Source organism: Salminus brasiliensis, chromosome 25 (assembly GCF_030463535.1).
Source record: "Salminus brasiliensis chromosome 25, fSalBra1.hap2, whole genome shotgun sequence".
Taxonomy (NCBI): domain Eukaryota; kingdom Metazoa; phylum Chordata; class Actinopteri; order Characiformes; family Bryconidae; genus Salminus; species Salminus brasiliensis.
In genome coordinates, this window is record NC_132902.1 from 13,282,882 (window position 1) to 13,306,430 (window position 23,549).

At 38.8% G+C, this 23,549-nt stretch overlaps 1 protein-coding gene across 2 annotated transcripts in view; it reads left to right on the forward strand.

Annotated features, from left to right (window-relative positions):
- Positions 1 to 21,514, forward strand: part of abcc12 (ATP-binding cassette, sub-family C (CFTR/MRP), member 12) — a 35,785-nt gene extending 14,271 nt beyond the window's left edge. For both annotated transcript variants that reach the window (XM_072670970.1, XM_072670969.1), the window contains exons 6-31: positions 1,066 to 1,302; positions 1,459 to 1,632; positions 2,216 to 2,363; positions 2,863 to 3,011; positions 3,682 to 3,789; positions 4,525 to 4,773; positions 4,959 to 5,030; positions 5,304 to 5,428; positions 6,742 to 6,814; positions 6,975 to 7,178; positions 8,242 to 8,376; positions 9,892 to 9,985; positions 10,085 to 10,150; positions 10,262 to 10,348; positions 10,455 to 10,558; positions 11,670 to 11,849; positions 12,217 to 12,443; positions 13,057 to 13,194; positions 14,114 to 14,303; positions 15,466 to 15,555; positions 16,021 to 16,210; positions 17,405 to 17,564; positions 17,693 to 17,771; positions 17,969 to 18,082; positions 18,199 to 18,363; positions 19,921 to 21,514. In XM_072670970.1, the coding sequence (XP_072527071.1) occupies positions 1,066 to 1,302; positions 1,459 to 1,632; positions 2,216 to 2,363; positions 2,863 to 3,011; positions 3,682 to 3,789; positions 4,525 to 4,773; positions 4,959 to 5,030; positions 5,304 to 5,428; positions 6,742 to 6,814; positions 6,975 to 7,178; positions 8,242 to 8,376; positions 9,892 to 9,985; positions 10,085 to 10,150; positions 10,262 to 10,348; positions 10,455 to 10,558; positions 11,670 to 11,849; positions 12,217 to 12,443; positions 13,057 to 13,194; positions 14,114 to 14,303; positions 15,466 to 15,555; positions 16,021 to 16,210; positions 17,405 to 17,564; positions 17,693 to 17,771; positions 17,969 to 18,082; positions 18,199 to 18,363; positions 19,921 to 20,013 (3,651 nt within the window). In that variant the 3' untranslated portion in view covers positions 20,014 to 21,514. The remainder of the gene's footprint in view (positions 1 to 1,065; positions 1,303 to 1,458; positions 1,633 to 2,215; positions 2,364 to 2,862; positions 3,012 to 3,681; positions 3,790 to 4,524; positions 4,774 to 4,958; positions 5,031 to 5,303; positions 5,429 to 6,741; positions 6,815 to 6,974; positions 7,179 to 8,241; positions 8,377 to 9,891; positions 9,986 to 10,084; positions 10,151 to 10,261; positions 10,349 to 10,454; positions 10,559 to 11,669; positions 11,850 to 12,216; positions 12,444 to 13,056; positions 13,195 to 14,113; positions 14,304 to 15,465; positions 15,556 to 16,020; positions 16,211 to 17,404; positions 17,565 to 17,692; positions 17,772 to 17,968; positions 18,083 to 18,198; positions 18,364 to 19,920) is intronic.
- Positions 21,515 to 23,549: the final 2,035 nt, after the last annotated feature.

The window sequence follows — 23,549 nt, forward strand, 5'->3', positions numbered from 1 at the left end:
TCTCTTTATAAAGTCCTAATTGTTTTCTTTAGATTTTCTAACGTTGCTTATATGCTGCATTTTTACAGCTTATCATAAACAGTGCAATACACATTTTTATTTTCCATTATATTTGCATTATAGCTGTCTTATATTTGCATTATAGCTGTCTTGGTGTCCTCCCTCACTAGTCTCCTTCTTGCATGGTCACTCACAGTTTGTTAGGACGGCCTGCGCTAGAGTTGGCTGCCCACCGCTCTGGGTGTGTGTGTGTACTCACTGCCCCTAACACATGTGTGTGTGTGAGTGTGTGTTCACTACCAGATGGGTTAAATGCGGAGGACACATTTTGCTGTACAGTGCACACTGTACAGTGACAAATACGTGCACCTTTACCTTTTTAGGCGGATTTACATATGTGCCATATTTCTTAAATTTCTTAATAATGGATTTAATGGAAATCCAGGGGATGTTCAGTGACTTTTTTTTGTATCCATCCCATGACTTACTCTCTTCAGTGCAACTCTTTTCTCTGAGCTGCAGGGAGTGTTTTTTTGTGTTCATGGTGTTTTGCATTTGTAGCCAGGAATACTGATTAACCAGTGACTGGACCTTCCAGACAGGTGTCTGTATATCACTGAAGATACATTCACTACATTCAGCTGACCTCCATTTTACTAATTGTGAGAATAGTATCATCAATTGCCTGTTGCATTAGGCCAGTCACTTTAAAAGGGGTGAATGTCTATTTTACAGGATATCGCTTTATTAATTACATTATTTTGTAGAAATCTGTTTTCACTTTTTATACTTTTTCCTGTAAAGAATCTAAATTAAATTGGTCATGATTCCTTTTTTTTAAAGCAACAAAAGGGGACAATATCCAAAGAGGCAAATATGTTTTACAGGCACTGTACAACAAACATGATATTTAGTGTGATGTCTGTGAAAATGTAATGTCAAGTCACTGCACCTAAAAGAAAGCAGTTGTAGACCAGGTAGATTGCAACCAACATTTCATTTAATATGAATGCATTGATCATTTATTATTTATTTTATTTTCTGCATATGTATGGTGTTTTGCAGTCTATTCTAGTGTATGAGATCCTGCAATTTGCGGAGCGGCCTGGATCTTCCACGCTGCTGCATGGCGTTGGGCTGTGTGTGGCTTTGTTCGTTACGGAGTTCAGCAAAGCAATCTTTGCCTCTCTTCTCTGGGCTGTAAACCTGCGCACTGCCATCCGACTGAAAGGGGCATTCAGCATGCTTGCCTTCCAGAAGATCATCTCTCTTCAAACGCTCAATGGTGTCACTGTGGGAGAGGTAACCTATGACTGATTAATTTAATGGTTTATTTTTGTATTTTAGTTTTTGAAGGTCATTCTGAGGAGTGTTAAAAAATAAAATCTAAAAGATATTACTGGTGTTTTTACTGTACATCATTTTGTGTTCTTCTGCATCTGCCTCTCCCTTTGTCAGATGATCAACGTCCTGACTAGTGATGGCTATCGTATGTTTGAGGCAGTGCTTTTTGGCACATTTCTGCTGTGCATCCCTGTGCTGCTGATTGTCTGTATCGTCTATTCCTGCTTCATTCTGGGCTACACAGCACTCATAGGAATCATGACCTACTTGATCTTTATACCTGTGCAGGTACGTTTGTGATCCTTGTTGCACTTCACTCTCAAAGGTACTGTATTCTTAGATTATAATACAATTATTGTACTGTGAATCCTTTGTCTCTGCGTCCCTGAGTCTGTTTCCATAATTGGAACCAAATGTCCAGCGTAAATGATTAGCGAAAGTAATCAGAAAATGTAACTATTATCAGCCCAAGACTGAAATTATGGACTGCTAATTACACTGCGCTTCATATGTGAATTGTAGGTGTTTTAAAATGTGTTAAAATACTTTTCTGTTTTTGGTATCTTTTGGTCTGCCTTATTTGCCAACAACCTAGCAACAACCAGGTTTAAAATATTACAAGGTTGGCTCATCGGTTGGCTCATGCGCTACAACTATAGCTTGGTGGTTGTGACCAATACTATTTTGCCATACTGCTTTGCAATCAGCAGTCGGAGTCCATTAGAGCATAATTGGCTGCACCAATCGGCGGAATTTCTAAAAGAGACGGTGGCTGGCTTTGCATGTATTGGAGAAGACGTGTTAAGTCCTTACCCTCCTATATGTGTGTGTGTGTGTGTGTGTGTGTGTGTGTGTTTGTGTGTGTGTAAAGTTTTTTGTTGCCAGACTAATCAACATATTGCGGAGGCATGCTGTCTCTATAACAGATAAGCGTGTTCGCACTATGAATGAGGTCTTGACCTGCATCAAGCTCATTAAGATGTACGCATGGGAGGACTCTTTTGAGAAGAAAATCACAGGTACCCGTTTATACTGTACAGCCAGACAGCTCTGCTCATTTAGATAACATTGCTGTATTCAGTCAGCAATGATCATTTCATTGTTTTCAATTACCGACACACTTCAGTTGAATATAGTGCTAATGAGCTAATGAGTTACCAGCACTTGTGAAACTGAAACTAACTACCCTCAATGTGCTAGGAAATAGTTCAGGTCAAATTTTGAAAATATTGCTTTATGTCTGAAGTAGGATGCCATTCAATTTGCTTTTCACTTTCTTCTGGGAAGTGAAAATGTCTCATAAGTTATGTGCTTTTGCTCATAGACTCTCCCTTCGTTGTTTGTAGTGATAGCTACTTGCGGTCATGTGTTTGAACTTGCATGCTCAGCACTGATACCCCCCCCCCCAATTCTGAACGGGGTTTATCATTTAATTTTTTTTATTTTATTTAATTTAAAATTGTGATCCACACCACTTAATATTGTAATACAGGCTGTTTTTTTTCTCTCTCTATGCAGACATTAGGAAGAAGGAGAAGTTGCTGTTGGAGAAAGCAGGATATGTTCAGAGTGTGAACTCTTCCTTAACAGCAGTAGTTCCAACACTGGCCCCCATCCTCACTTTCATCGTGCACACAGCTATCGGACTTCCTCTGGACCCCTCTTCTGTGAGTTTTTGTCATATTTCATCCCCTGATTGTATATAATATCTGAAACAGTTCAAACTGGTAACATCCATGAAGGTGACACTTTGGAGTGGTCCTTTTTAGATCAGACAACATACCAGTGATGTAGCAGCATTTGAACCAGTTGTTATAGACCAGGTGTGCTGACACCTGTCTGGACCTGGATCTTAAATGGGTTATATTTAGATTAAGGGGCCAGGCTGATGGTCAGGATTAGGTTTTGGTTTGAGGTTAAGCTTAAGGTTAGGATTAGGACGAGGGTAGGGTTAGGTTTTGGGTAAGGCTGGGTTAGGTTCTGCTTAACGAAAGTAACATGTTAAATCTACCTGATGTAACAGATCAACAGTAAATCTACTTAATGTAAATAATGCATCAACAGAACACCTTCAAATTACTTTTCAGATGCTTCACTGCTGCTGTTGCACTGATGTGTTGTTGATGTGTTACTGATACTCTGTTAAGAGTATATTATTTATCTACAAAGGAACACTTTATAAAGTGTTACCTCATTGAAACTGTGGCAGACATCATGCTGTTTCTGTATGCAGCACGTTGTTCAGTTCTCCTGCTTGTCTCAGATAACCAATCATTCTGTTCATTTTAAATGATTCTTTCTCTGTGTCTTTCTCTCTCCACATATGTATTTCTGTAGGCATACACCATCATTGCTGTGTTTAACTCAATGAGATTATCCATGGGTCTTCTGCCATTCTCTGTAAAATCCCTGGCTGAAGCTAAAGTGGCCTTGACACGACTAAAGGTTTGAGTCTGTTGCTGCTTTTTTGTGTTAGAAGAGACAAACACTGTTTAACTTGCCTGTGTCCGCCAAACATTGATTGATTCGTTTGTAAGGTAATCTGTAGGTTTCATAGGACACCTTTTCCTAACCCATTGCCATTAAATCTTTAGAGTAATTACAGTACAAATTTGTGAGTGAATACCTAAATATTTTGTGGCAACCGATTGTCTCAAAAGATACCAATCATAAATGGGCACTTTTTACCCAAAAGCTAGTGGTCCGTTACTTATATTGTAGGCATTTGTAACTTGAACACAGAACACCACAGAGGTTAAGATAACACACATCTATAAACAAACCTGAGCTATAGCATGAACATAACAACCCAAAATAAACTATTTAGTTATCATAAAGTAAACCACTAAGAATTCTGAAAAACTCTGACCTCTTTAACACACCTGGTTTATTTACTTACAATTTCTTTACTTTGTCATAATAATGACATTTAGCTATGTGTAGATGTTCTAAAGATGTATGCCTATGTAAACCTATTTTAAGATATGTAAGATTAGTGCATTTGCCTTTTGAAAGGATAGTAGCTTTAACTCTATTTGGTCAACCTGGGATGAACCATGCAAGAGGTTACAGAGTTCAAGTTGAATGAACTTGATTTAGTTTTATTATGGTTCTTTGTGCAGAAACGTCCAGTTCATAAGAACTTATAAAAAACTCTTTTCTGCCTTTCTGTTTCTGTAGAGACTCCTCTTGATAAAGAATCCTGACCCATATTTGATCCAGAGGAAAGACTTGGATGCTGCTATAGTGATGAATAAAGCTTCATTCTCCTGGGGCGATCCCGACACCTCAACCTCAATGACCCCCAGCAGCCCTGTAGCCAATGGGATGAAGAAGCGCAAAGTTGCACAGGAAGAAGTCACTCAGAACGGCACAAACACATCACACACTAAGCCAACGCTCAGCGACATCACTGTCACTCTGCCCAAGGTGTGTATTTGGGACTGAGGTTGCTGTTATGTAGACATGTGCGTTATATGGGTATTCACTAGAGTGCAAAGGACAAAACACAGCCTTAGAAGGAAAATACTCAAAAGAGCATCGGTGTTTGACTGGACTGTTTTCAAGATCTGCATGTTTTAAGATCCACTTAAGGTTTTGTTTTGTTTTTGCAGGGGAATCTACTTGGAGTTTGTGGAAATGTCGGAAGTGGAAAAACATCCTTGATTTCAAGCATACTGGAGCATGTATGATAATGTGTATTCGTGTTTTTAAATTGTAAACAATAATGAATTTTGTCTCTCATTATAAAAGATTCTTCTTTTCTAGATTTTTATTTATGTAATTATATTCGCAAATGAAAATGTGAAAATGAATAGTTGTATTTGTGCTCAAAGGGCCTGGTTGGAGCTTTACTGATTTCAGAAACTATGAAAAAACAGTATTGAACAGTAGAACTCTGTGCCAGCAATTAGTTGTGCATTTTTTTATCTTTAAAGACCATTTATTTATTTTTGTAGATGCACCTGAAAAGTGGCTCAGTGTCTGCAAATGGAACGTTTGCATACGTTTCCCAGCAAGCCTGGATCTTCCATGGAACTGTACAAGATAACATTCTGATGGGAGAGCCCTTTGACCAAAGGAGGTGTTACACTCACTTATTCAGATTTTAGTACTTTCTGCAAATGTTGTTTGCAGTTTATGAATTTTCCTCTTGATAGTGAAGTTGACCCTGCATTTTATACGTATTGATTTTAACATTAACACATTCAAATGGAATTTAAAGGATGTTTCATCACCCACAACTATTCCAATTTGTCTGTGTTTGACACTAATAATGCTGATTAGTGGCTTCTCCACACTTACATTACACACCCAAACAAAAGGAACTTTTAATGTTTTTATGTTTAAACATTTACTTTTCACCTTCAAATACTTGAGTATGTTTCCTTCCCAGTACTAATTTACTTTCACTTAAGTGTATTATTTATTTAAAAAACTCACTTTCACACAAACATCAGATCAAGTCTGATTTATTTGCATAAGGCTTTTTACAACTGATGTTGTTGCAAAGCAGCTTTACAAAATTTCAATGTAAGTACAAAATAACAACAACAAATAAAACATTAGGCCCCAATTGGTTAATTGTAGTATCAATAATAATAATAGCAGCAATTAGAAGATTAATAGTCCATGTAAATTTCAACAAAGTCCTTAATGGAGATAACTAGTTGTCAGACTAGACAACTAGTCTGACGACAGCCCGACAGTCAAACTCCCCTCAGTGCCAGGCCAGACAGGTGGACAGTCATTAACTCAGAAAAAGGCAAAGACAAACAGACAACACTCAGCTTAATTCCAAGGTCATGTTCACATATATTGAGTAGAAATTGGGCACCAGGGCACCAGGGCATCATCTGACTGCATTAAAGTCGAAGACTTAAAATATGCAGAGCATTCCGGTACAGAGGCTGCTAGATCTTGTGACCCATCACAAACCTGGGCATAGCAGTTCTTTAAAACTGTGTTAAATATTAGCTGTTTCACATGGGGGGGCACAAGTTGGCTGAACTCCAGCCTTATACATGAATAGATTAAGAGGTATGCTGAAGAGGTATGACTATTACGTGTATCAGTGAAACATTATACTTTGCTGTTTTAGAATTTAGAGAATCATTCACAGATATTGCTCCTTTCTTCCTCTTGATTCTCCTTTTGTGGGATTGTATAGCTGTCTAGGTGTTAAATGAGTTCCATTTATTGCTGTAAAGCAGGGGTATTCACTGTCAGTCTTGAAGGCCCCCGTTCACAAACTCCTCTGGATCAACTCAGGTTTAGTAGATGTGTTTGAACAGGCAATGCACCAAACTGTGCTTAACTGCTGCCCTCCACAACCATACTTGCTCTATGGCATAGTCAGTCTGTGTTTATGTATGTGTGTGTATTACTGTGTTGTAGGTATGACAGTGTAATCCATGCCTGCTGCCTAGCTCCAGATTTGGCTATTCTACCATATGGTGACCAGACAGAGGTTTGTTTTTTCAAATGTTTTTTGAATCATGTACTGGTTACGTAACATTCATTTTAATTCAACTACCAGGCTAAAGTTTTACTAAGACTATGTGTTTGTCTCGTCTGTGTGTGTATGATTGGTATGAGTAATAACATTTGTTGTGTCTTTGTGTGTGCAGATCGGAGAGCGTGGCCTGAACCTGTCAGGTGGTCAGAAGCAGAGGGTCAGTCTAGCAAGAGCGGTCTACTCTAACAGAGACATCTTCCTATTGGACGACCCTCTGTCTGCAGTCGACGCCCACGTAGGCAAGCACATTTTTGAGGAGTGCATCAAAAAAGAGCTGAAGGGCAAGTCTGTGATTTTGGTCACACATCAGCTTCAGGTAATTCAGTCAAACCACCAAGAAGTACTGAGTAATACTTTCTCAACCTTCACAGACATCCATTCCTACTATTCTACTATAATAAAGAACTATTAATAACGTTGAATAATAAAAGCACAACTCTTAGGCCTAGAACACATATAGTTATAAGAGATGCTTCAGCTGCAGTAATACTGTAAAACCTGAATGTTGAGAAGCCTATTAGCCAATGCCAACTGGCTAGCAAGAGAGAATCTATGCTGTAGTATAACCTACTGGTCTTGCATTCACATCCACCTGATGTATATGCTTTTACTGCTTGGTTAATTTGCTTATAAATCACAAAAACTAATTAAAAATTAATTATATATTTATTCTATTGTTTATTTTTTGCTTTATTAAACTCTTTAATTAATAAGGCCTTAACAAAGGTAAATTCTGAGATTTAGAAAATGAAAGTAGTGTACTCGACCAACAAAGGCAGGAGCAGATCAGAAAGCTGTATGGGGGAGTGTGTTTTTTTTTCATACAGAAATAAAAAAGATTGTAGAAATTTAACAACTTAAAATAATAATTATAAACACAGTACAAATAAAAATAATGTAGACTGGCTTTGAAATCCCAGTGAAGAGAGTAGAGGTCTAAAGAGCTGTTTATTAAAGCCTTGTGATTGAAATATCACCTAAGGACTGGTGAGCACTTTACCTAGTCAGTAACAGGATCTGAAGAGCAAGTGGAAGCACTGTCAGTTCACTTCAGGTCCCAGTCTATCTAATCTGAAATCTCCACCAAGGTAGGGGTAAAAGGTTCAACTGCAGCTGATGGGTTTAACTATGAGAGGATGGGGGAGGAAGAACTGCGCAGTCATTGTACACACTCCACTCTTTTGTAGTGAGTCATGCTGTCCCAGCACATTGGTAACTGTTTTACCCAAACTGGGTGTCATCTCTTAGCTGTGCAAGTGGTTTAACGACTTCTTTCAATGTGTTACTGCCAGTAAAGATTTAAAGGCTATTATCCTGCAATGATCTTCACTTTGTGGCTTCCCTTCACCTCTGCTCTGCCTTGCTCTCTTCGTCTGCAGTATTTGGAGTTCTGTGATGAAGTCTTACTGTTGGAGAATGGAGAGATTAAGGAAGCGGGAACACACAGAGCTCTGATGAAAGTGAAAGGCAGATACGCTCAGCTTATCAACAACTACCAGTTGGAACAAAGCAATGTAACAACACTTTCCTTCTTTGACAGCGTTCGCGTAATGATATCTGCAGCGTTTTGATATCGGTCTAGTGCTGGTGTATTAGGTGAAAAAATATACAGTCAAGAAAAACACTCCACTAAAACCTTTATTTAATATATTTAAACATATGGACATTTAATCTTAATTGAAACAGTATTAAGGAATGGAGGTAATATAACTTGAAATGTGATTTAATATAAATATTTTTTTCTATTTTGTGAGGAAAAAAAAGTTAGGACGCCCCCCATTTATTACAATTTAAAATGAGTACATTTGTAATCAGCTGCAGGTAATTAGAATATTGTTAGAGGGGATTTCTGAGGAGCCTGTCTTATTTAGACCCTACTTTACTTTTGGAGTGTATCAACATTGCAGGATCCAATAGCTCTCTGAGACCTTGTATATGAGTTTGAGAGAGGATGTAAAAGATGTCAGAACAATCAGAAATCACCCATTCCACAATCTGCAAAATAATATATGTGATGCATATGCAATAACAATAAGTGATACAACTGCTAACATGGCCAAATCAGCCCAAGAGTGGACCACAATATGTGTGGGGACAGATGGGGACAATATGTATCAGGACAGATTCAAGATTCATTGCCAAAAGCACATTTTTGTCTAGGTGTTCTTTGGTTTAGTCTTTAGTTTTGCACTGATGATTTCTTTTTTGACAGCAAGGGTTTGTCATTGCACACCTGCCAAAATCAAACGTATGCCATCTCTTTTTGAGAATAGATGCTGTACTTTGACATCAGCTGTGGCAAGAGCTGTGATGACATTTTAGTATTATCTGAGACTTCTATGCATCTTGCAGTCTGCTCTTGGGCTGAACTTGCTAGGATGGCCTGATCTGTTTTACTTAACGTAAAGTATTTTGCAGACAGTGGAACGGCTGATTTCTTTTTATATCCCTTCCCAGACTAAGTGTCTGAGGTTTCAGTAAGTTCAAAATCACCTCTAAACAGTTTCTAATAATCTGCAGCTGATGTGGTGCACCTGATTCTAATAGAAGGCATTTTAAGTGGTATTATATGTGGGTATGTTTTAACTTTTCCAACCCAAGTAAATTACATTTCCATTCATTACATTTGACTAATTTTATTACAAATATTTCTACAGTTTTATTTAATTATATCACATCCATCTCTCAGTGTTGTTAAACTGAACATCAAATGTCCATTTAAAATAGATTTTCCATAGTTTGTCCTCATGAGTTCTATTTCTTTCACATATTTGTAGCATACTGAAGTATATACACTTTGCTGCGTTCTTTAGTTCTGTTTTTGTCTAATCAGCATTTATAACACTGTGTAAGGTGTCCTTTAGAGTAGTGTTAAGAGTTATCAGAACAAATCAATCTGATCAAAACATGCTATGTCAGGTTTGAAATTCATTGAGCTAACACTACTCAGAAATATGGGTCCATTAACGGTATTCAGACGTAAACAACTCTACCCAGTGCTAATTGCGTCCTATTTTGTCCTATCATAGCAGAAAGAAGAGGAAGCCACAAAACCCTCTGAACCCAAAAAGCATAGGACTCAGGGGGAGGATGATTCCCAAGCCAATGGAATTGTAAACCCAGGTAAGAGGCCGGCGTAGGATACACAGCTATAACTTGATTGTAGTGAACGTTAAGTGAAAGTGTATTAATAGCAAATTTGTTGATTGTTGTTCTGTTTAGCTTTTGACATGTCTGATGAGAATGTTAAACCAGATGACTCAGCAAATGAGGCTCAGGTAACAAAAGGTACTATCAGCTTTATATGATGAACCTTGACCTTTATTTATGGCATTTATTTCTTTATAACATGTTTCATTAACACACCCTTGTGCATTTTAATGATGTGTGTGCACATAGCCAAAAATCAGCTGGTCGCAAAGGAGATGGTTCAGGAAGGATCAGTCACTTTGAGAACCTATCATCAATACTGCATGGCTGCTGGAGGTAACTCCCACTCACTCACTCACTGACTCACTCACTCACTCACTTTTTCAGTCTTCCTTGCTCTTTTCTTTATTTCATCTATATCTTTCTGTCTCACTCAATTTAGGTTACTTTCTGTTGTTGTTTGTCATATTAATCTTCGTCCTGCTGGTGGGATCCACTGCCTTCAGTAACTGGTGGCTGAGTTACTGGCTAGACCAAGGCTCTGGGGTAAACACAACCACACATATACATTCTTGTATTTATAAGTTGTTTTTTTTTCTCCCTAGTTTAGACCAATTACAATTCCACCCTTTACTTGTAGGTCTTCTCATCACACAGTACAACCAAGCCAAGGAATGAAGCCTAGTAGATACTTACTTTAAGTCAGAGAGAAGGCTGACAGTTGAATTCTGTTACGTGAGCTAACAGATGGCTGTGTTAGCTAGCATCATGTTAAGTAATGAGGAGACAGGGTGGGCCCTCTGACCTACTCAAAGAGAATGCATGACTGAATAGATCAGGAATGACAAAGGGAGGGCATATATCCGCTGGTTTACATCTGCTGGCCTACTGCCCTCCTAGCACATTTGAAAATTGCATGTCAGGGCATGTGACTAATAAGCATGCAAAGGTGGGGCATAGTGAATAGGGTAGAAAGGAGACAGAAGGTGTTCTGCTTCATAAGTCACTGCTGTCCTAAATGGGGGTGTTAACATACTGACGGTCACCACCCACCAGTACTTAATAGTGAGGAAAAGCCTCAATATTTCATCATCAGTTGAGGTGGAGTTACAGATGTAGCAAAATACTCTTCAACCTCTTGGTACATAATACCTCCATGGCTAAGAATACAATGGCTATTGCTGGACAAATCACTTATAAAACCGTTATACAACAGTTCAACTCAATTCAATCCAAAGGATTATATATAGATTTAAAAACTGGTTTACTGTTTTTCCTACTCCCAGTTGAAGAGTATTGGGCCTCAGTCCCCACTATATTTCTAAGAAGTTTTTTAAATTTGTTGTTGAGAAAAGTCCTAACAAAAGGATTTTGTTTTCAAATCTGTAGGGTAGTTTGCAGCTATGATTTTATAATGATGAATCCCACTGTTTGTAAATTAATGTCAGAAAACTGTGTGAGTGTTTTTTAAGAAGAAGAATGATTGGTAATTAAGGCCCATTTATGTCATCCCTCTTTTATCCTTTTCTGATTGTACTGTAAAGCAATCTTGAGTGTGAGAAAGGCTGTAGAAATAAAATATCATCAATAGTAGTATAAAATGTGAGTGGAACATTTATAACAATTCTACCACTTTGTCTCTCTTTGTCTCCTGTAGTCTGCGAATGTCACTGAAATCCCTGGCAACATTTCCGACAACCCAGATCTGGGGTTCTACCAGATGATTTATGGTCTGGCTGTGATCGCCATGTTAGTGCTGAGTGCTGCCAAAGGCTTTGCTTTCACTAAAGTCACCTTGCATGCCTCCTCAAAACTCCATGACACCATGTTCAACAGGGTGAGCCTCCCAGCAGACCTGACATACACTGTCTGTAAACCAATTACATTGTTTGTTGCATTCTTACTTAGTCAGAATTGGAAGACACTAAGCAAGAAATGCAAAAGTATTCATTAAATAACTTAGTTTACCAAAATGATCGTACATACTTACAATAGCTGTAAATGAATAGTATCTCTGTGATTTTGGAATCTTCACCGGTGTTAAAGAATGAGAGCTTAGTCTCAAAATCTATCAAAATTGTATGTTTACAGTTAGAGCTGGGGTCTACAGGGCAGATATTATGTGATCACCAGGATGAGATGATAATCCAGTGGTGTATTGTGATTGGGCATGAGTGAATTTATTGATGACATCTGATCATTAGATCCTGGCCAGTCCAATGAGCTTCTTTGATACAACACCTACCGGTCGTATGGTGAATCGCTTCAGCAAGGACCAGGATGAGATCGATGCTGCCCTGCCGTTCAACATGGAAAATTTTCTGCAGTTCTGCTTCATGGTCACCTACACTGTCCTGACCATCTGCGTTGTCTTCCCATACCTGCTCATTGCTGTGGCTGCTCTGGGTGCTATATTCTCCATCATCCTTTAGTGAGTTCCAAACACTCCCCTCACTAACATACAGAGCAGTGATTGAGCAGAGTTACTTACATGTTGTGCAGCATTTTTATTCTAACAGCGCCATCTAGTGAATCATATAAAAATAGCAGTTTCAATGAAGTGATTTTATGAACAACACAACTGGAAGTGTACATTTTTGCTTTTGTATTGGCATTTCAAAAATCAGTACTGTATAAATGTCTTAGGCATTTATCTGGGTTTAAATGCAGTAAGTTTTAATTGTAAAATGTTGTACAACATTAAAATAAATGCAAAATAATAGATGTTTTCTTGAAAAAAAATACTGTCTTCTGAAAAAAATCCATAAAGTGATTCAACCTTTATTCAGTATGTTCTGAGACCTTTTTACAATAGTATTCATTCAGTGTAAATAGACTAGAGGGACAACAGTTGTGCATTATTATGTGCAGTCATTGATTACAACGCAATATCTTGAACCTTTTTCAAAACTTAGTTGAATCTGTTGTTTTTTTGTTTCCAAATTTCAGTTTGTACTATTCCAGTGTACTAAATTATCATGCAGTGTTTTTTTACAGCAATTTTGTTGTGGTGTGTTTTGCATTAATGTTATGACTCTGTTCAGTGTTTTCCAGCGAAGCATCCGAGAGATGAAGCGAATGGAGAACGTGAGTCGCTCTCCCTGGATTTCCCTCACCACTTCTGTCATCCAGGGCCTTCCCACTATCCACGCCTACGACAAGAGACAGCAATACATTCAGCAGTAAGACTCCTTACATACTAAAAATAAATAAACAATGATGCAGTTACATATGTAGTTCGGTTGCCCTGATTTGGACCTAACGTTATACATTGTCACATTTTAGTTCTTGTTCTCTTAGCGTTCACTTACTGAACACTAGGACTTATTTTACATTGAACCAAAAGATAACCAAAAGCTCTTAAGCCACGGCTGGGATATCCCAGGTTTCAGTAAGCAGATTTTCAAGTGCACCAGGGTTGATATTAATAGAACACCCTTAGACTCCACACTCTTGTACAGTTTGGCACTTCACACAATAGTAGTGGATTCCAGAGATACCAGCTTTACAGATAACAGTAGGTGGCACCCTGTATAATACAGATTTGCAAATAACAGTATACAGTGTAACCTTGCACAAATGCCTGTAAAAACTGATTTGCATACAACTGTAAGGCTTCACACAAACCTTACATTTATTGCATTACTGTGTACAATAACGAGATTTTTCTTTCACCCAATAAAACATAGCACAATACTGCACACATATGATATATTAACTTATCCAGGCTTACTGTACAATAAACCTGGAATATACTGTACTACTATAGCAATAACACTCGTCACACAAAGTTACTGGTTGGAAATAGTCTAGTTGAGTCTATTAGCGCTCACAGCAATGCTTCAAAATCTAGTAGAAAGCCTCCAGTTACTCTAACGAAAGCAGTATAAACTCTTATTAATGCCCTTGATTTTAGAAGGAACAATGAATGAGAAGGTGTCCCAGAACTTTTGTCCTTATTGTCTATGTACTGAAAAATTCCACTCTGATCAAACATAATGTTGTAACACATCGAATACGTTTGTAGTGGCCGTCTGTAAAACAAATATATGTGACCTCATATCCTGCATGCCTGTGTGTATGTGTGTGTTTGCTTGACAGGTTTAAAGTGATAAGCGATCATAACGCTAATCACTTCCTGCTGTTTAACTGTGGAACACGCTGGCTGTCCTTCTGGTTAGATTTCCTCTCTGCCACTGTTACCCTGTTGGTGGCGCTGTTTGTAGTGCTCAGTCCCAGTGACACTATCAACCCTGCAATGAAGGGTCTGGCCCTCTCCTATACTATACAGGTAAAGCCCACACTCTTAAATACCAGTTTCCAGTGCTGAAAGTGTAATAAGCAGTCACATTTTACAGTCATTTTAAAACAGTTTAAAACCCTTCAGTAATTATTAGTAGATTAACATAATGTTAACATAATGGTGAAGTATTTATTATTCACTCACATTAATGCAGAATTTGTTTCTGGGAATGTATTGACACTTCAGTTTACATTGATAAATAGCATTCAAGATGCAAGTTTCTTTGAAGCCACCGTAATCATTACGATTGTGTCTCTGATTGTAGTTTTAATAAGGTAATCAGAAATTCATTACTTACAGTACATTTTGAACGTTGCCTTCCCAGCCCTGAGCGTGCACACAGGCACACACAAACACAAACGCACTCAACCTATCTGTAATATTTTAGTTAGTTTGAAGTTACAATGTAATGATCTAATAAGTGTTTGTGATAATATAGGATACCGTCTCATACCTTGCTATGACGTTAGTTGTGTGCAGAGCTGCAAAACCTATTGTTTGGTAAACATTTTGTCATTATTTGTCTTTGTAATCCTGTCACTGCAGAAGGCTACAACATGAGCCCTCTAGCCAGTCATAATGTGTTTTGGTGTCCATATTTTTTTGGATATTCCATTATAGATGCCTGATATATTACCTGACATTCAGCTAACATTCTGCTTGTTAAATGCATGAAATGCAACTGAACTCCAATGTAAATGGTTGTCTGTTAAACCAAGCCTAAATCTTAACCTTAACCTAAACCTTAAATCTAACTGTTAACCTAACCCTAAAAGGGTAAGGTTTAGGTCTTGGTTAGGGTTGGGTGTAGTGTTACATTGAATGGACTGTCCATTACAGTTCAGTAACTTTTAAGAGACATTTAGTTGAATGTTAGTTGAATGTTAGCACCTACAATGGACTGTCCAAGTAAAGTGTTACCTGTGTTTTTATTTATGGTGTGACGTAAGGATTTTGACCATAGTCTACATTAGTGTCATTATGGATTGTGACAGCAGAATTCACATGATCAAACAAGCTTACATCATTTTGGTCCATGTCACATCAGGGGTTTAGATGACCATGTCACATCAGGGGTTTAGATGAATAGCAAGATATGTTGAAATCATCATGCACGTTATTCAAAATATGTTGTTTGCTGTTGCTGCAGTTGACAGGCATGCTGCAGTATGTCGTCAGGCTGTCTACAGAAGTGGAGGCCAAGTTCACCTCAGTGGAGAGACTGCAGGAGTACATCACAGTAAGAGACCTATTAATTCACTGGTCAGGTCAAGATATTAAAGAAATGAATGAAGCATACTTAGTAATTTCGAATTTTGTTATTAGATCTAAATATCTAGAAAATGTGCTCCTGAAAATGGTAGAATACAGTGAATAATGTTGCAGTCAAGCGCAGTGCATAGATTTACACACTGCGAAGGAGTGCAAATAACATGGTTCTTCTGGGTTTGGTTGGTTAAGACATATTTTGATAGTGTTTCATTTATACTTCAGTCAAACTGCACTAGTCGTAACACTGTATAAAACCTTACCCCACCCTGTACAGGCTAAGGAGGCTACTGGGAGTTTATTACATGCTTCAAAATAATTCTACATTACAGTCACCAAGAGGGTGATTAAACAATGTATGTGGGATTTACGTGACTTTCTTTCGTTCCAAGTGATCGAGTAGGTGTTATGTAACATATGACAATATGTCTCTCAGGGCTGTGTGTCTGAGGCCCCGCGCAGAGTTAACAACATCAACATCCCCTCTGGCTGGCCACAGGAGGGCGCTATCACTTTTAAAGACTACAGCATGAGGTACAGAGAGAACACGCCTATAGTGCTTGACCACCTCAACCTTGCAATCCAGCCACGGGAGAAGCTTGGCATCGTGGGACGCACTGGGTCAGGTGAGAAATAATTCAGTACATTTCAAGAGGAGACCGGAGGGGTTGGGGTGCCATGTTGCAACAACCTTAGAATAATATGGGATGACATATTTGAAAGTTAAAGATCATAATGTTAAAGGCAATAGATGGTAATGAATTACATGTTATTTAATGTTTACACAATTTCCTAATAGACTACTCCAGTAATACATAAATACACAAGTGTCAAAAGTTTAAATTTACTGAATAATAATAATGAACTGCAATTGTAATGGCACTTGCATCAAACAGAGTAGGAAGCTGTTACCTGAAAGACCTGTTACCTGTTGCAAGCTTGAAATATTGACATTAAGGATAGAACTGTTTTAGTACCAAAGATACAAAAGTACAGCACTGTGAGCTTGGTGCTAACATAACACTAACTTGACACACATAGTAATACTGATGATATTTTATATTATGATTGTGATTCAGCTTTTTCCATCTCTAAAGTTAACATACACTCTAAATGTAAGGTACTCAAGGAGGCATTTAAAAAATATTTTAAAGAATACCTCTTACATGTTGGCATCAGTCTTATTGTACAAGGTGAAATTTGTCATGGGCATGAATAACATGGCAATATTATGATATTTAAAAAAAGTCTGGATGTAAAAAACTTCTGTTTGACCACAATGACCAGAGGCATTTTTGAAGAAATTAGGGTGAGGCATTAATACCCAAGAACACTGTACCAATTGTTAAACATGGTGTTGGTTGCATCATGCTCTTGGGCTGTTTTGCTGCCAGTGGAACTAGCACATTGCAAAAGTAGGACTACCTCCTAGGAATTCTTCAGCATAACCTTAAGCCATCAGCTGCTTGGACACAACTGGGTATTTCAGCAGGACATTAAAGATGCTTGTGGAATCGATAAAGGCTAACACAAAACTTTTGGAATGGTCTTCCCAAAATCCTGATCTCAAATATGTGCACTATGTTTGGAAGTTGGGTCTGTGGCAGAAAACCAACACATTTAATAATTGATGCCTACCAGAAATGCCTGGTCAAGGTGCAATTTAACCAAACACATTGATGATGTACTGGAAGCTTTTGAATACTGATAGCGCCTCCTTGTGGTGAGTGTTTTGCCTGCTGGTAAGTAAGTTACAAGCCAGTTCTGTGAGGTTCATTTTAATGCTGTGTATTAAGGCATCTAACCATTCTGTGGGGCAGGCAAATCATCCCTGGGCGTGGCTCTGTTTCGGCTAGTGGAGCCAGCTGGAGGCACTATTATGGTCGACAATTTGGACATCAGCACTTTAGGCTTGCAGGACCTGCGCAGTCAGCTGTCCATCATTCCCCAGGACCCTGTGCTCTTCATTGGTACAGTGAGGTAATCTCCTATCTTCTCATTTTGGGAGAAGTACCTAATACAGTGTCATTCTAGTATCATGTTAACAGCATAGAGTTCTGGTTCTTCACATTCATACGCATCTGTGTGTTTGCGTTCACCTGATACAGGTATAACCTTGATCCATTTAATAATTACTTGGATGAAGAGATCTGGATGGCTCTGGAGAAAACATATATGAAAGAAACAGTAAGTAGATTATATTTAGTTATTAAGCCTTAAGCTTGCTTTAAAGTAACAACTATAAGTTATTGAGGACTAACATTTAATATTCAGCAACAAACTTAAACTAATATTTAAGATATGAAGCTATCAGTGAGTCTAAGGAGTTATGGGATACATTATAGGATACAATGGCAGATGTGCCTGTCCCTTTGTCTCTTTAGATCTCAAAGTTACCACAGAAGCTAGAGTCGACAGTAGTGGAGAATGGGGAGAATTTCTCTGTTGGAGAGAGACAGCTTATATGCATGGCCAGAGCGCTGCTCCGCAACTCTAAAGTAAGAACACAAACACACATACATACATATACATACTTACACACACACACACACACACACACACACACACACACAGCTGATAGTTCATCCAAACACTGATTGTTTTTTGTGTGTAGATCATACTGTTGGACGAGGCAACAGCGTCTATAGACTCTGAGACAGACGGTCTGATTCAGCACACAATTAGAGACGCCTTCCAGCACTGCACCATGCTGACCATAGCCCATCGCATCAACACTGTACTGGAGTGTGACCGCATCCTTGTCATGGACAAGGGCAAGGTGAGAACAGTCAACAAAAGTGCACTATGTTCAGAATTCTTTATTCATATTTACATATATATACGTGTGTGTGTGTGTGTGTGTGTGTGTGTATACAAATATATATATACATACACAGTAGGGCAAAACAGTATTTAGTCACTTGCACAATCAGTGGCTGACTAAATACTTTTTGCCCCAATGTGTGTGTGTGTGTGTGTGTGTGTGTGTATGTATATATATATAAAGCCTTATACAGATATATATATATATATATATATATAGTCCAAAAGTTGTGACCAACCCATCTAATAAACACATTCAGCTACTTTAAGTTGCACCCATTGCTAGCAAAGAACAGTGCTTACAGTGTGTAATAATGTTGTAAAATAAGCTACAGAAGCTACAGAATCAACACTCTCGCACTAAATAATCAACATTTTCTCTCTGTCATATCAAAACCCTTTCAAAAACATTTTTTACACCATTCGAAAAAATAAAAACATATAAAATATTATAATTATTATTTTAATATCAATTATAAATAATTGTATATAAATGTATAAATAGAAATGACCCAAAAATATTTGGATGTTGTAAATGTTATTTGTAAATGTTGTTGAGTCATACATTAAAGATCAAAACTGCAACACAATTTTTTCATAGTACATCACAATATGCTTTTCTAAACATGTTATCAATGTGGAGCACTGTGTGAAATTTCTTGAAGTATCATAAAAATGTTTTCATGCCACTTTGTCCACCCCTGCTCGTAAAGGCTATTTTTTCTAGTGTTTGCCGCAAGCTGTTTGCTACTATGCGGTGGTGTATGCAATTCGCCACCAGTATTGCAGGAACATCCAGCTTTGCTGCTGTACCACATTACATCTGGAAAAATAAAAATAAAAACTAAATATCATCAGAAATCTGTGGATAGACCTTAAAAGGGCAGTGCATGCAACACTTTCCCAAGAATCTCACTGAGCTAGATTCCATGAAAATCCCCCGAACAAGAACTGAAAGACTCAGCTGCTATAAAATACATTTACAAGCTGTGATACTTGCCACAGAGGTGGTGGTGGTGGTGGTGGTGGGGGGTGTTATTTAGTACTGACTATGCCCAAACATTTGCTTTGGGTCATTTTTTTTATAGGCATTGTCTTGTTTTTCTTAATTCAAGTTTTGCTTGTATGCTGCCCTCACACCCTATGCTTCCAGCAATGGCATGGTGTATCATACTATAATTATAAAGCAGGATCTGTTTGCCATCATTATGTTTGTATTAATTGTGTAAACATTTGTTATCTCACTTCATTCGTAATTGTTAGGGTCTTTGTGTGTTTTATTTGCATGTTATTGCAACTGTTCTACTCATTAAGTAGAACATTTTACTTCAGAAACCATTTGATCAGTGCCAAGACAAACAGTACCTCTACTTGTGGGTCCTGGCAAGGAAATGTTTGGGGCCCCCTGCTTATGGTACCATTTCAGAGATAGTTTTGTTACGACAGTACAAAAATATAAATGCAACCTCTCTCTTACTTTCTCTTCCTCTCTCTCTCTCTCTCTCTTACACAGGCTGTTGAATTTGATCGGCCCCAAGATCTCATCCAGAGACCAGATTCTATCTTTGCATCACTGTTAGCAGCAGCCAATAGCGTCAACTCCTGAAACACACATACACACATACACAGATCTGCACTGATTTTCTTTCTTTCTGTGTTGCGCTCATCATTACCTCCACTGGAAGGCATCCATACACATCTCCGCACATAACCACTGAACTGATGAGGGTGAGACAATGTGGGCTACAGATTTGTTTAGAAAGAAAGGGTCCGGTAAAGGTTCAGGTTGAACCTCTTTCAGCTGCAGAACCTGTTTGGTTTCCAAGAGATTCGTTTCAGGTGAGAGTGAAGCAGTCGAGTGTTTTTGTCAGAGGTAGGCTCTGTGCAGAACTGTATAAAAATCTGTTCATGAGTTTTGCCTTTCTAAAGCCATTAGGATGACACCACATTTATGGTAGTGGTTTATCATATCAGACACGTGGCTTAGTTTATCAGGAATATGGTTATATGTCAGTGTTTGCATTGTTTTTGTTCTTGTGCCTTGTAAAGACAGATGTACTGTTTGCACATTTCTGCCTTATTTTAGTCGCAAAATCGAACCACAGTCGTGCTTTTCTGCTAATTACTCACCACTGCATCGATTTTTGGGCACCAGTATGAGTTGTACTTTTATGTCCAGGGTTTTTTTTATGAAACAAACCAGTTCTGACTTTAGAATGCTACATTGCAGGACCCAGTAAAGTGTGGCAGAATGTACATTTCCAACTACAAGCTCTGTGTAACTAGCTGCTTCTGTTATTCTGATATCCCCACTGGACCTTTAAGCAGTTCTCACCACAACGACTTCTAGTTTTCTTGCACAGATTCCAAAAAACAATCTAAAAACATCACTAGTGATAAAAATGAGCTTTAGCTGCTCTTCAAGTTCTCATTGGACTAAAACTATGGTCTGCCGCAAGCTACATGCTACTAGGAGTAGAAAATACTTGTGTATGCCACTCATGACCAAACATTGCAGAAGAGTTTCGTGTCGAACCTTTTTCGGCTCAGAACCCGTCGAGTTCTGCGTGGAGCCTATTTGTCAGTCTAGGCTGCTTTACAAAACTGTTCATAGATTTTGCCCTTCTAAAGCCATTGGGTGGACACTGCATTCATGGCAGTGATTTATCATCAGATATATGGCTTAGTTATGTTTCACTGTTTGCTGTGTTTCTTGTACATGGTAAAGTAAAATGCGTTTTGCACATTCTGCTGCACAATCGAGCCACGGCCATGCTTCAGTGGTAATTCCTCACCACTGCTCCTAGTTCTCATAGGACTTAAACTGATGTATATTCAAAGTATTTATTTGATTTTTTTATATATATTTGCGTACATGCAAAGTGATTTACTATTAAGTAATGACAAAAAGGTGTTGAAAAAACGTACACATGAATAAAATGAAACACTGTTGCACTAAAGAAGGGAAAATATTGAATATTTATTGTATATATTTGTGTTCAATATTTTACCTAATGTGGCAATGCCTCAATAATGTAGTTGTGAATGTAAATAAGTATACATACATTTAAATCAAGTGTTATTTCAAGTAAAATAAATTCTTTTTACCTTGACTTCCATTGAAAGTAAAGAAATTTCCCCTCTGCTGTAAAGTTACCATTTTGGAGAGCCTAAGGTTTTTTCATGTGACGGCGACGCTATATATTCTAGATTTCTTTAAGCGCAGCCGAGCCTGCATGCATTTCTCAATTCGGCCACCTGGGGTCTCTGTTTCCCCGCCTCAGCTGCGCAGGTTGATTCGGGGTTGCATCAGTGAACGCGCTTACTGATGAAATACGCTGAAATTCCAGCAGGGCCGAGAGGAGCTGAGGCTGGTCAGGGAGCTGGAGAATTACTTCAGCTCAATAAACACGAAATGTTGAAAGCCATCGATCAGATATCAGCCAGATCTGCTTTTTATCTATCATAATGCAGCCATGATGCAACGGATACGTGCGCTGCACATGCACACATGCGCCTGCTTGTGAGTGTGTGTGCGTGTGTATACACACTGTGTTTCAGCATGTAACGTTTTGTTCTGTTTGAACTTAAAGGCGTGTAAAAGTCGGGTCCGCTGGCACCTGACTTCCCCTGTTCGTAAACTACAGCTAGCCTTCCCGTCAGCTGTCTGTTTTGTTATGCTCTTAGTCACACACGCACAAGGTTTTCCATCTTGGAACAAACTTTTGTCTCCGGTGGATGAAATGTAAGCTACCGTAATGGCACACCCACGCTTTCCAGTGTGTGTTTACAGGGATCTCTGAAAGTAAATAAGCTAGTTAAATAAGTGGAACCCAGGGCAGTCCTTATACTCCAAGAAGAAGTGTTTTACATTTTTCTGGATTTTTTTAATGTCCTGAGGACATTTAGTCAAACCTACACAAGCAAACACACATAGATACACAAAGTTTGTGTAACTATTGTTTCTTACTGTAGCTGAACGTTTGCTGTGCTACACCTCACCCAACATTCTTCCCTCCTTAAAACCCATTTTTCCAAGTGGGGACTTTCCATTTGTCCCCACAATGTCAGAATGTTCAGGTTGCCCATCATGTTGGTGACATTTGTCCCCACAAACAGCAGACAACTTGTACATGACCATGACACCTCCACCCACCCACACACACACTCATTCACTCAGCACACTACTCAGCTACTACACCACCGTTGACACTATAAACCCGTGACTCATCTTTTACAGCTCTCTGGCCCTGTGGCCTTTTGCTGGGGTTACGGTGCCACCGCAACATGTTCCATTAATCACTACTAACTGATGCATACTGGTTACTTTGTGACCACCCCCAGTCTGCTCTGTACGATGTCAACGAAAAAGTGTGTAAATGAGACCGTAATCACATTTCAATGGTTTCAGATCCACCAGGGTGCGGCATTGTCTTACAAAGCAGGCCTACTTCAAACAGATGACTTAAGGACACACATGAGAACTGTCAGAACACACTCGAGGGAGGAAATCTGCACCTGTTTGATAGCTTATCTCGAATATGCGCTTGGTTATATAACATCAGGAGCCGTGATGGATGTTACTGGCTCTCGGCCTGTAAACCCCTAAAGAGGAGCTCCGATTTTATTCTAATTGTTTTACAACCCCCTGGGCTAATGCTCATTTTCATCTCTCGCGCCTTCTCTCTTTCTCTCGTTAGTTTGAAAAGGACAATAAATCAGAGCCAAATGTGAACTCTATTCTTAGCCTTGCGTTGCAGTTGGCCCCGACTCCTCTCTTTCCTAACTCTGCAGTGCTGTCTCTCTGTGTGCGGCTTTGATCAGCCTCAGCCCCTAATCACACTGCTAGAGACAATAAGCAGACACTCTCTCTCTCTCTCTATCCCTCTCTCTCCCTCTTTCGCGCTCACTCTCTCTTTCTCTCCGCATGGGTCTCTGATGCTTCCCCCCTGCACGGAGTCCCTGGACACAAAAGCTGAACAGAGGAAGTCTTCAATCACGGCAAGCTTTAAATGCTGCTTTCCCGCTGAGCAAAGGGGAGGGGAAATACACTTTAGCCCCACTTACTGCCCCTCCCACTGCCCCGCCCCTTGTCAGTGTTCCTAAGTAGCAATGGGAAAGATTCAATTTGAAGAGCTGTTC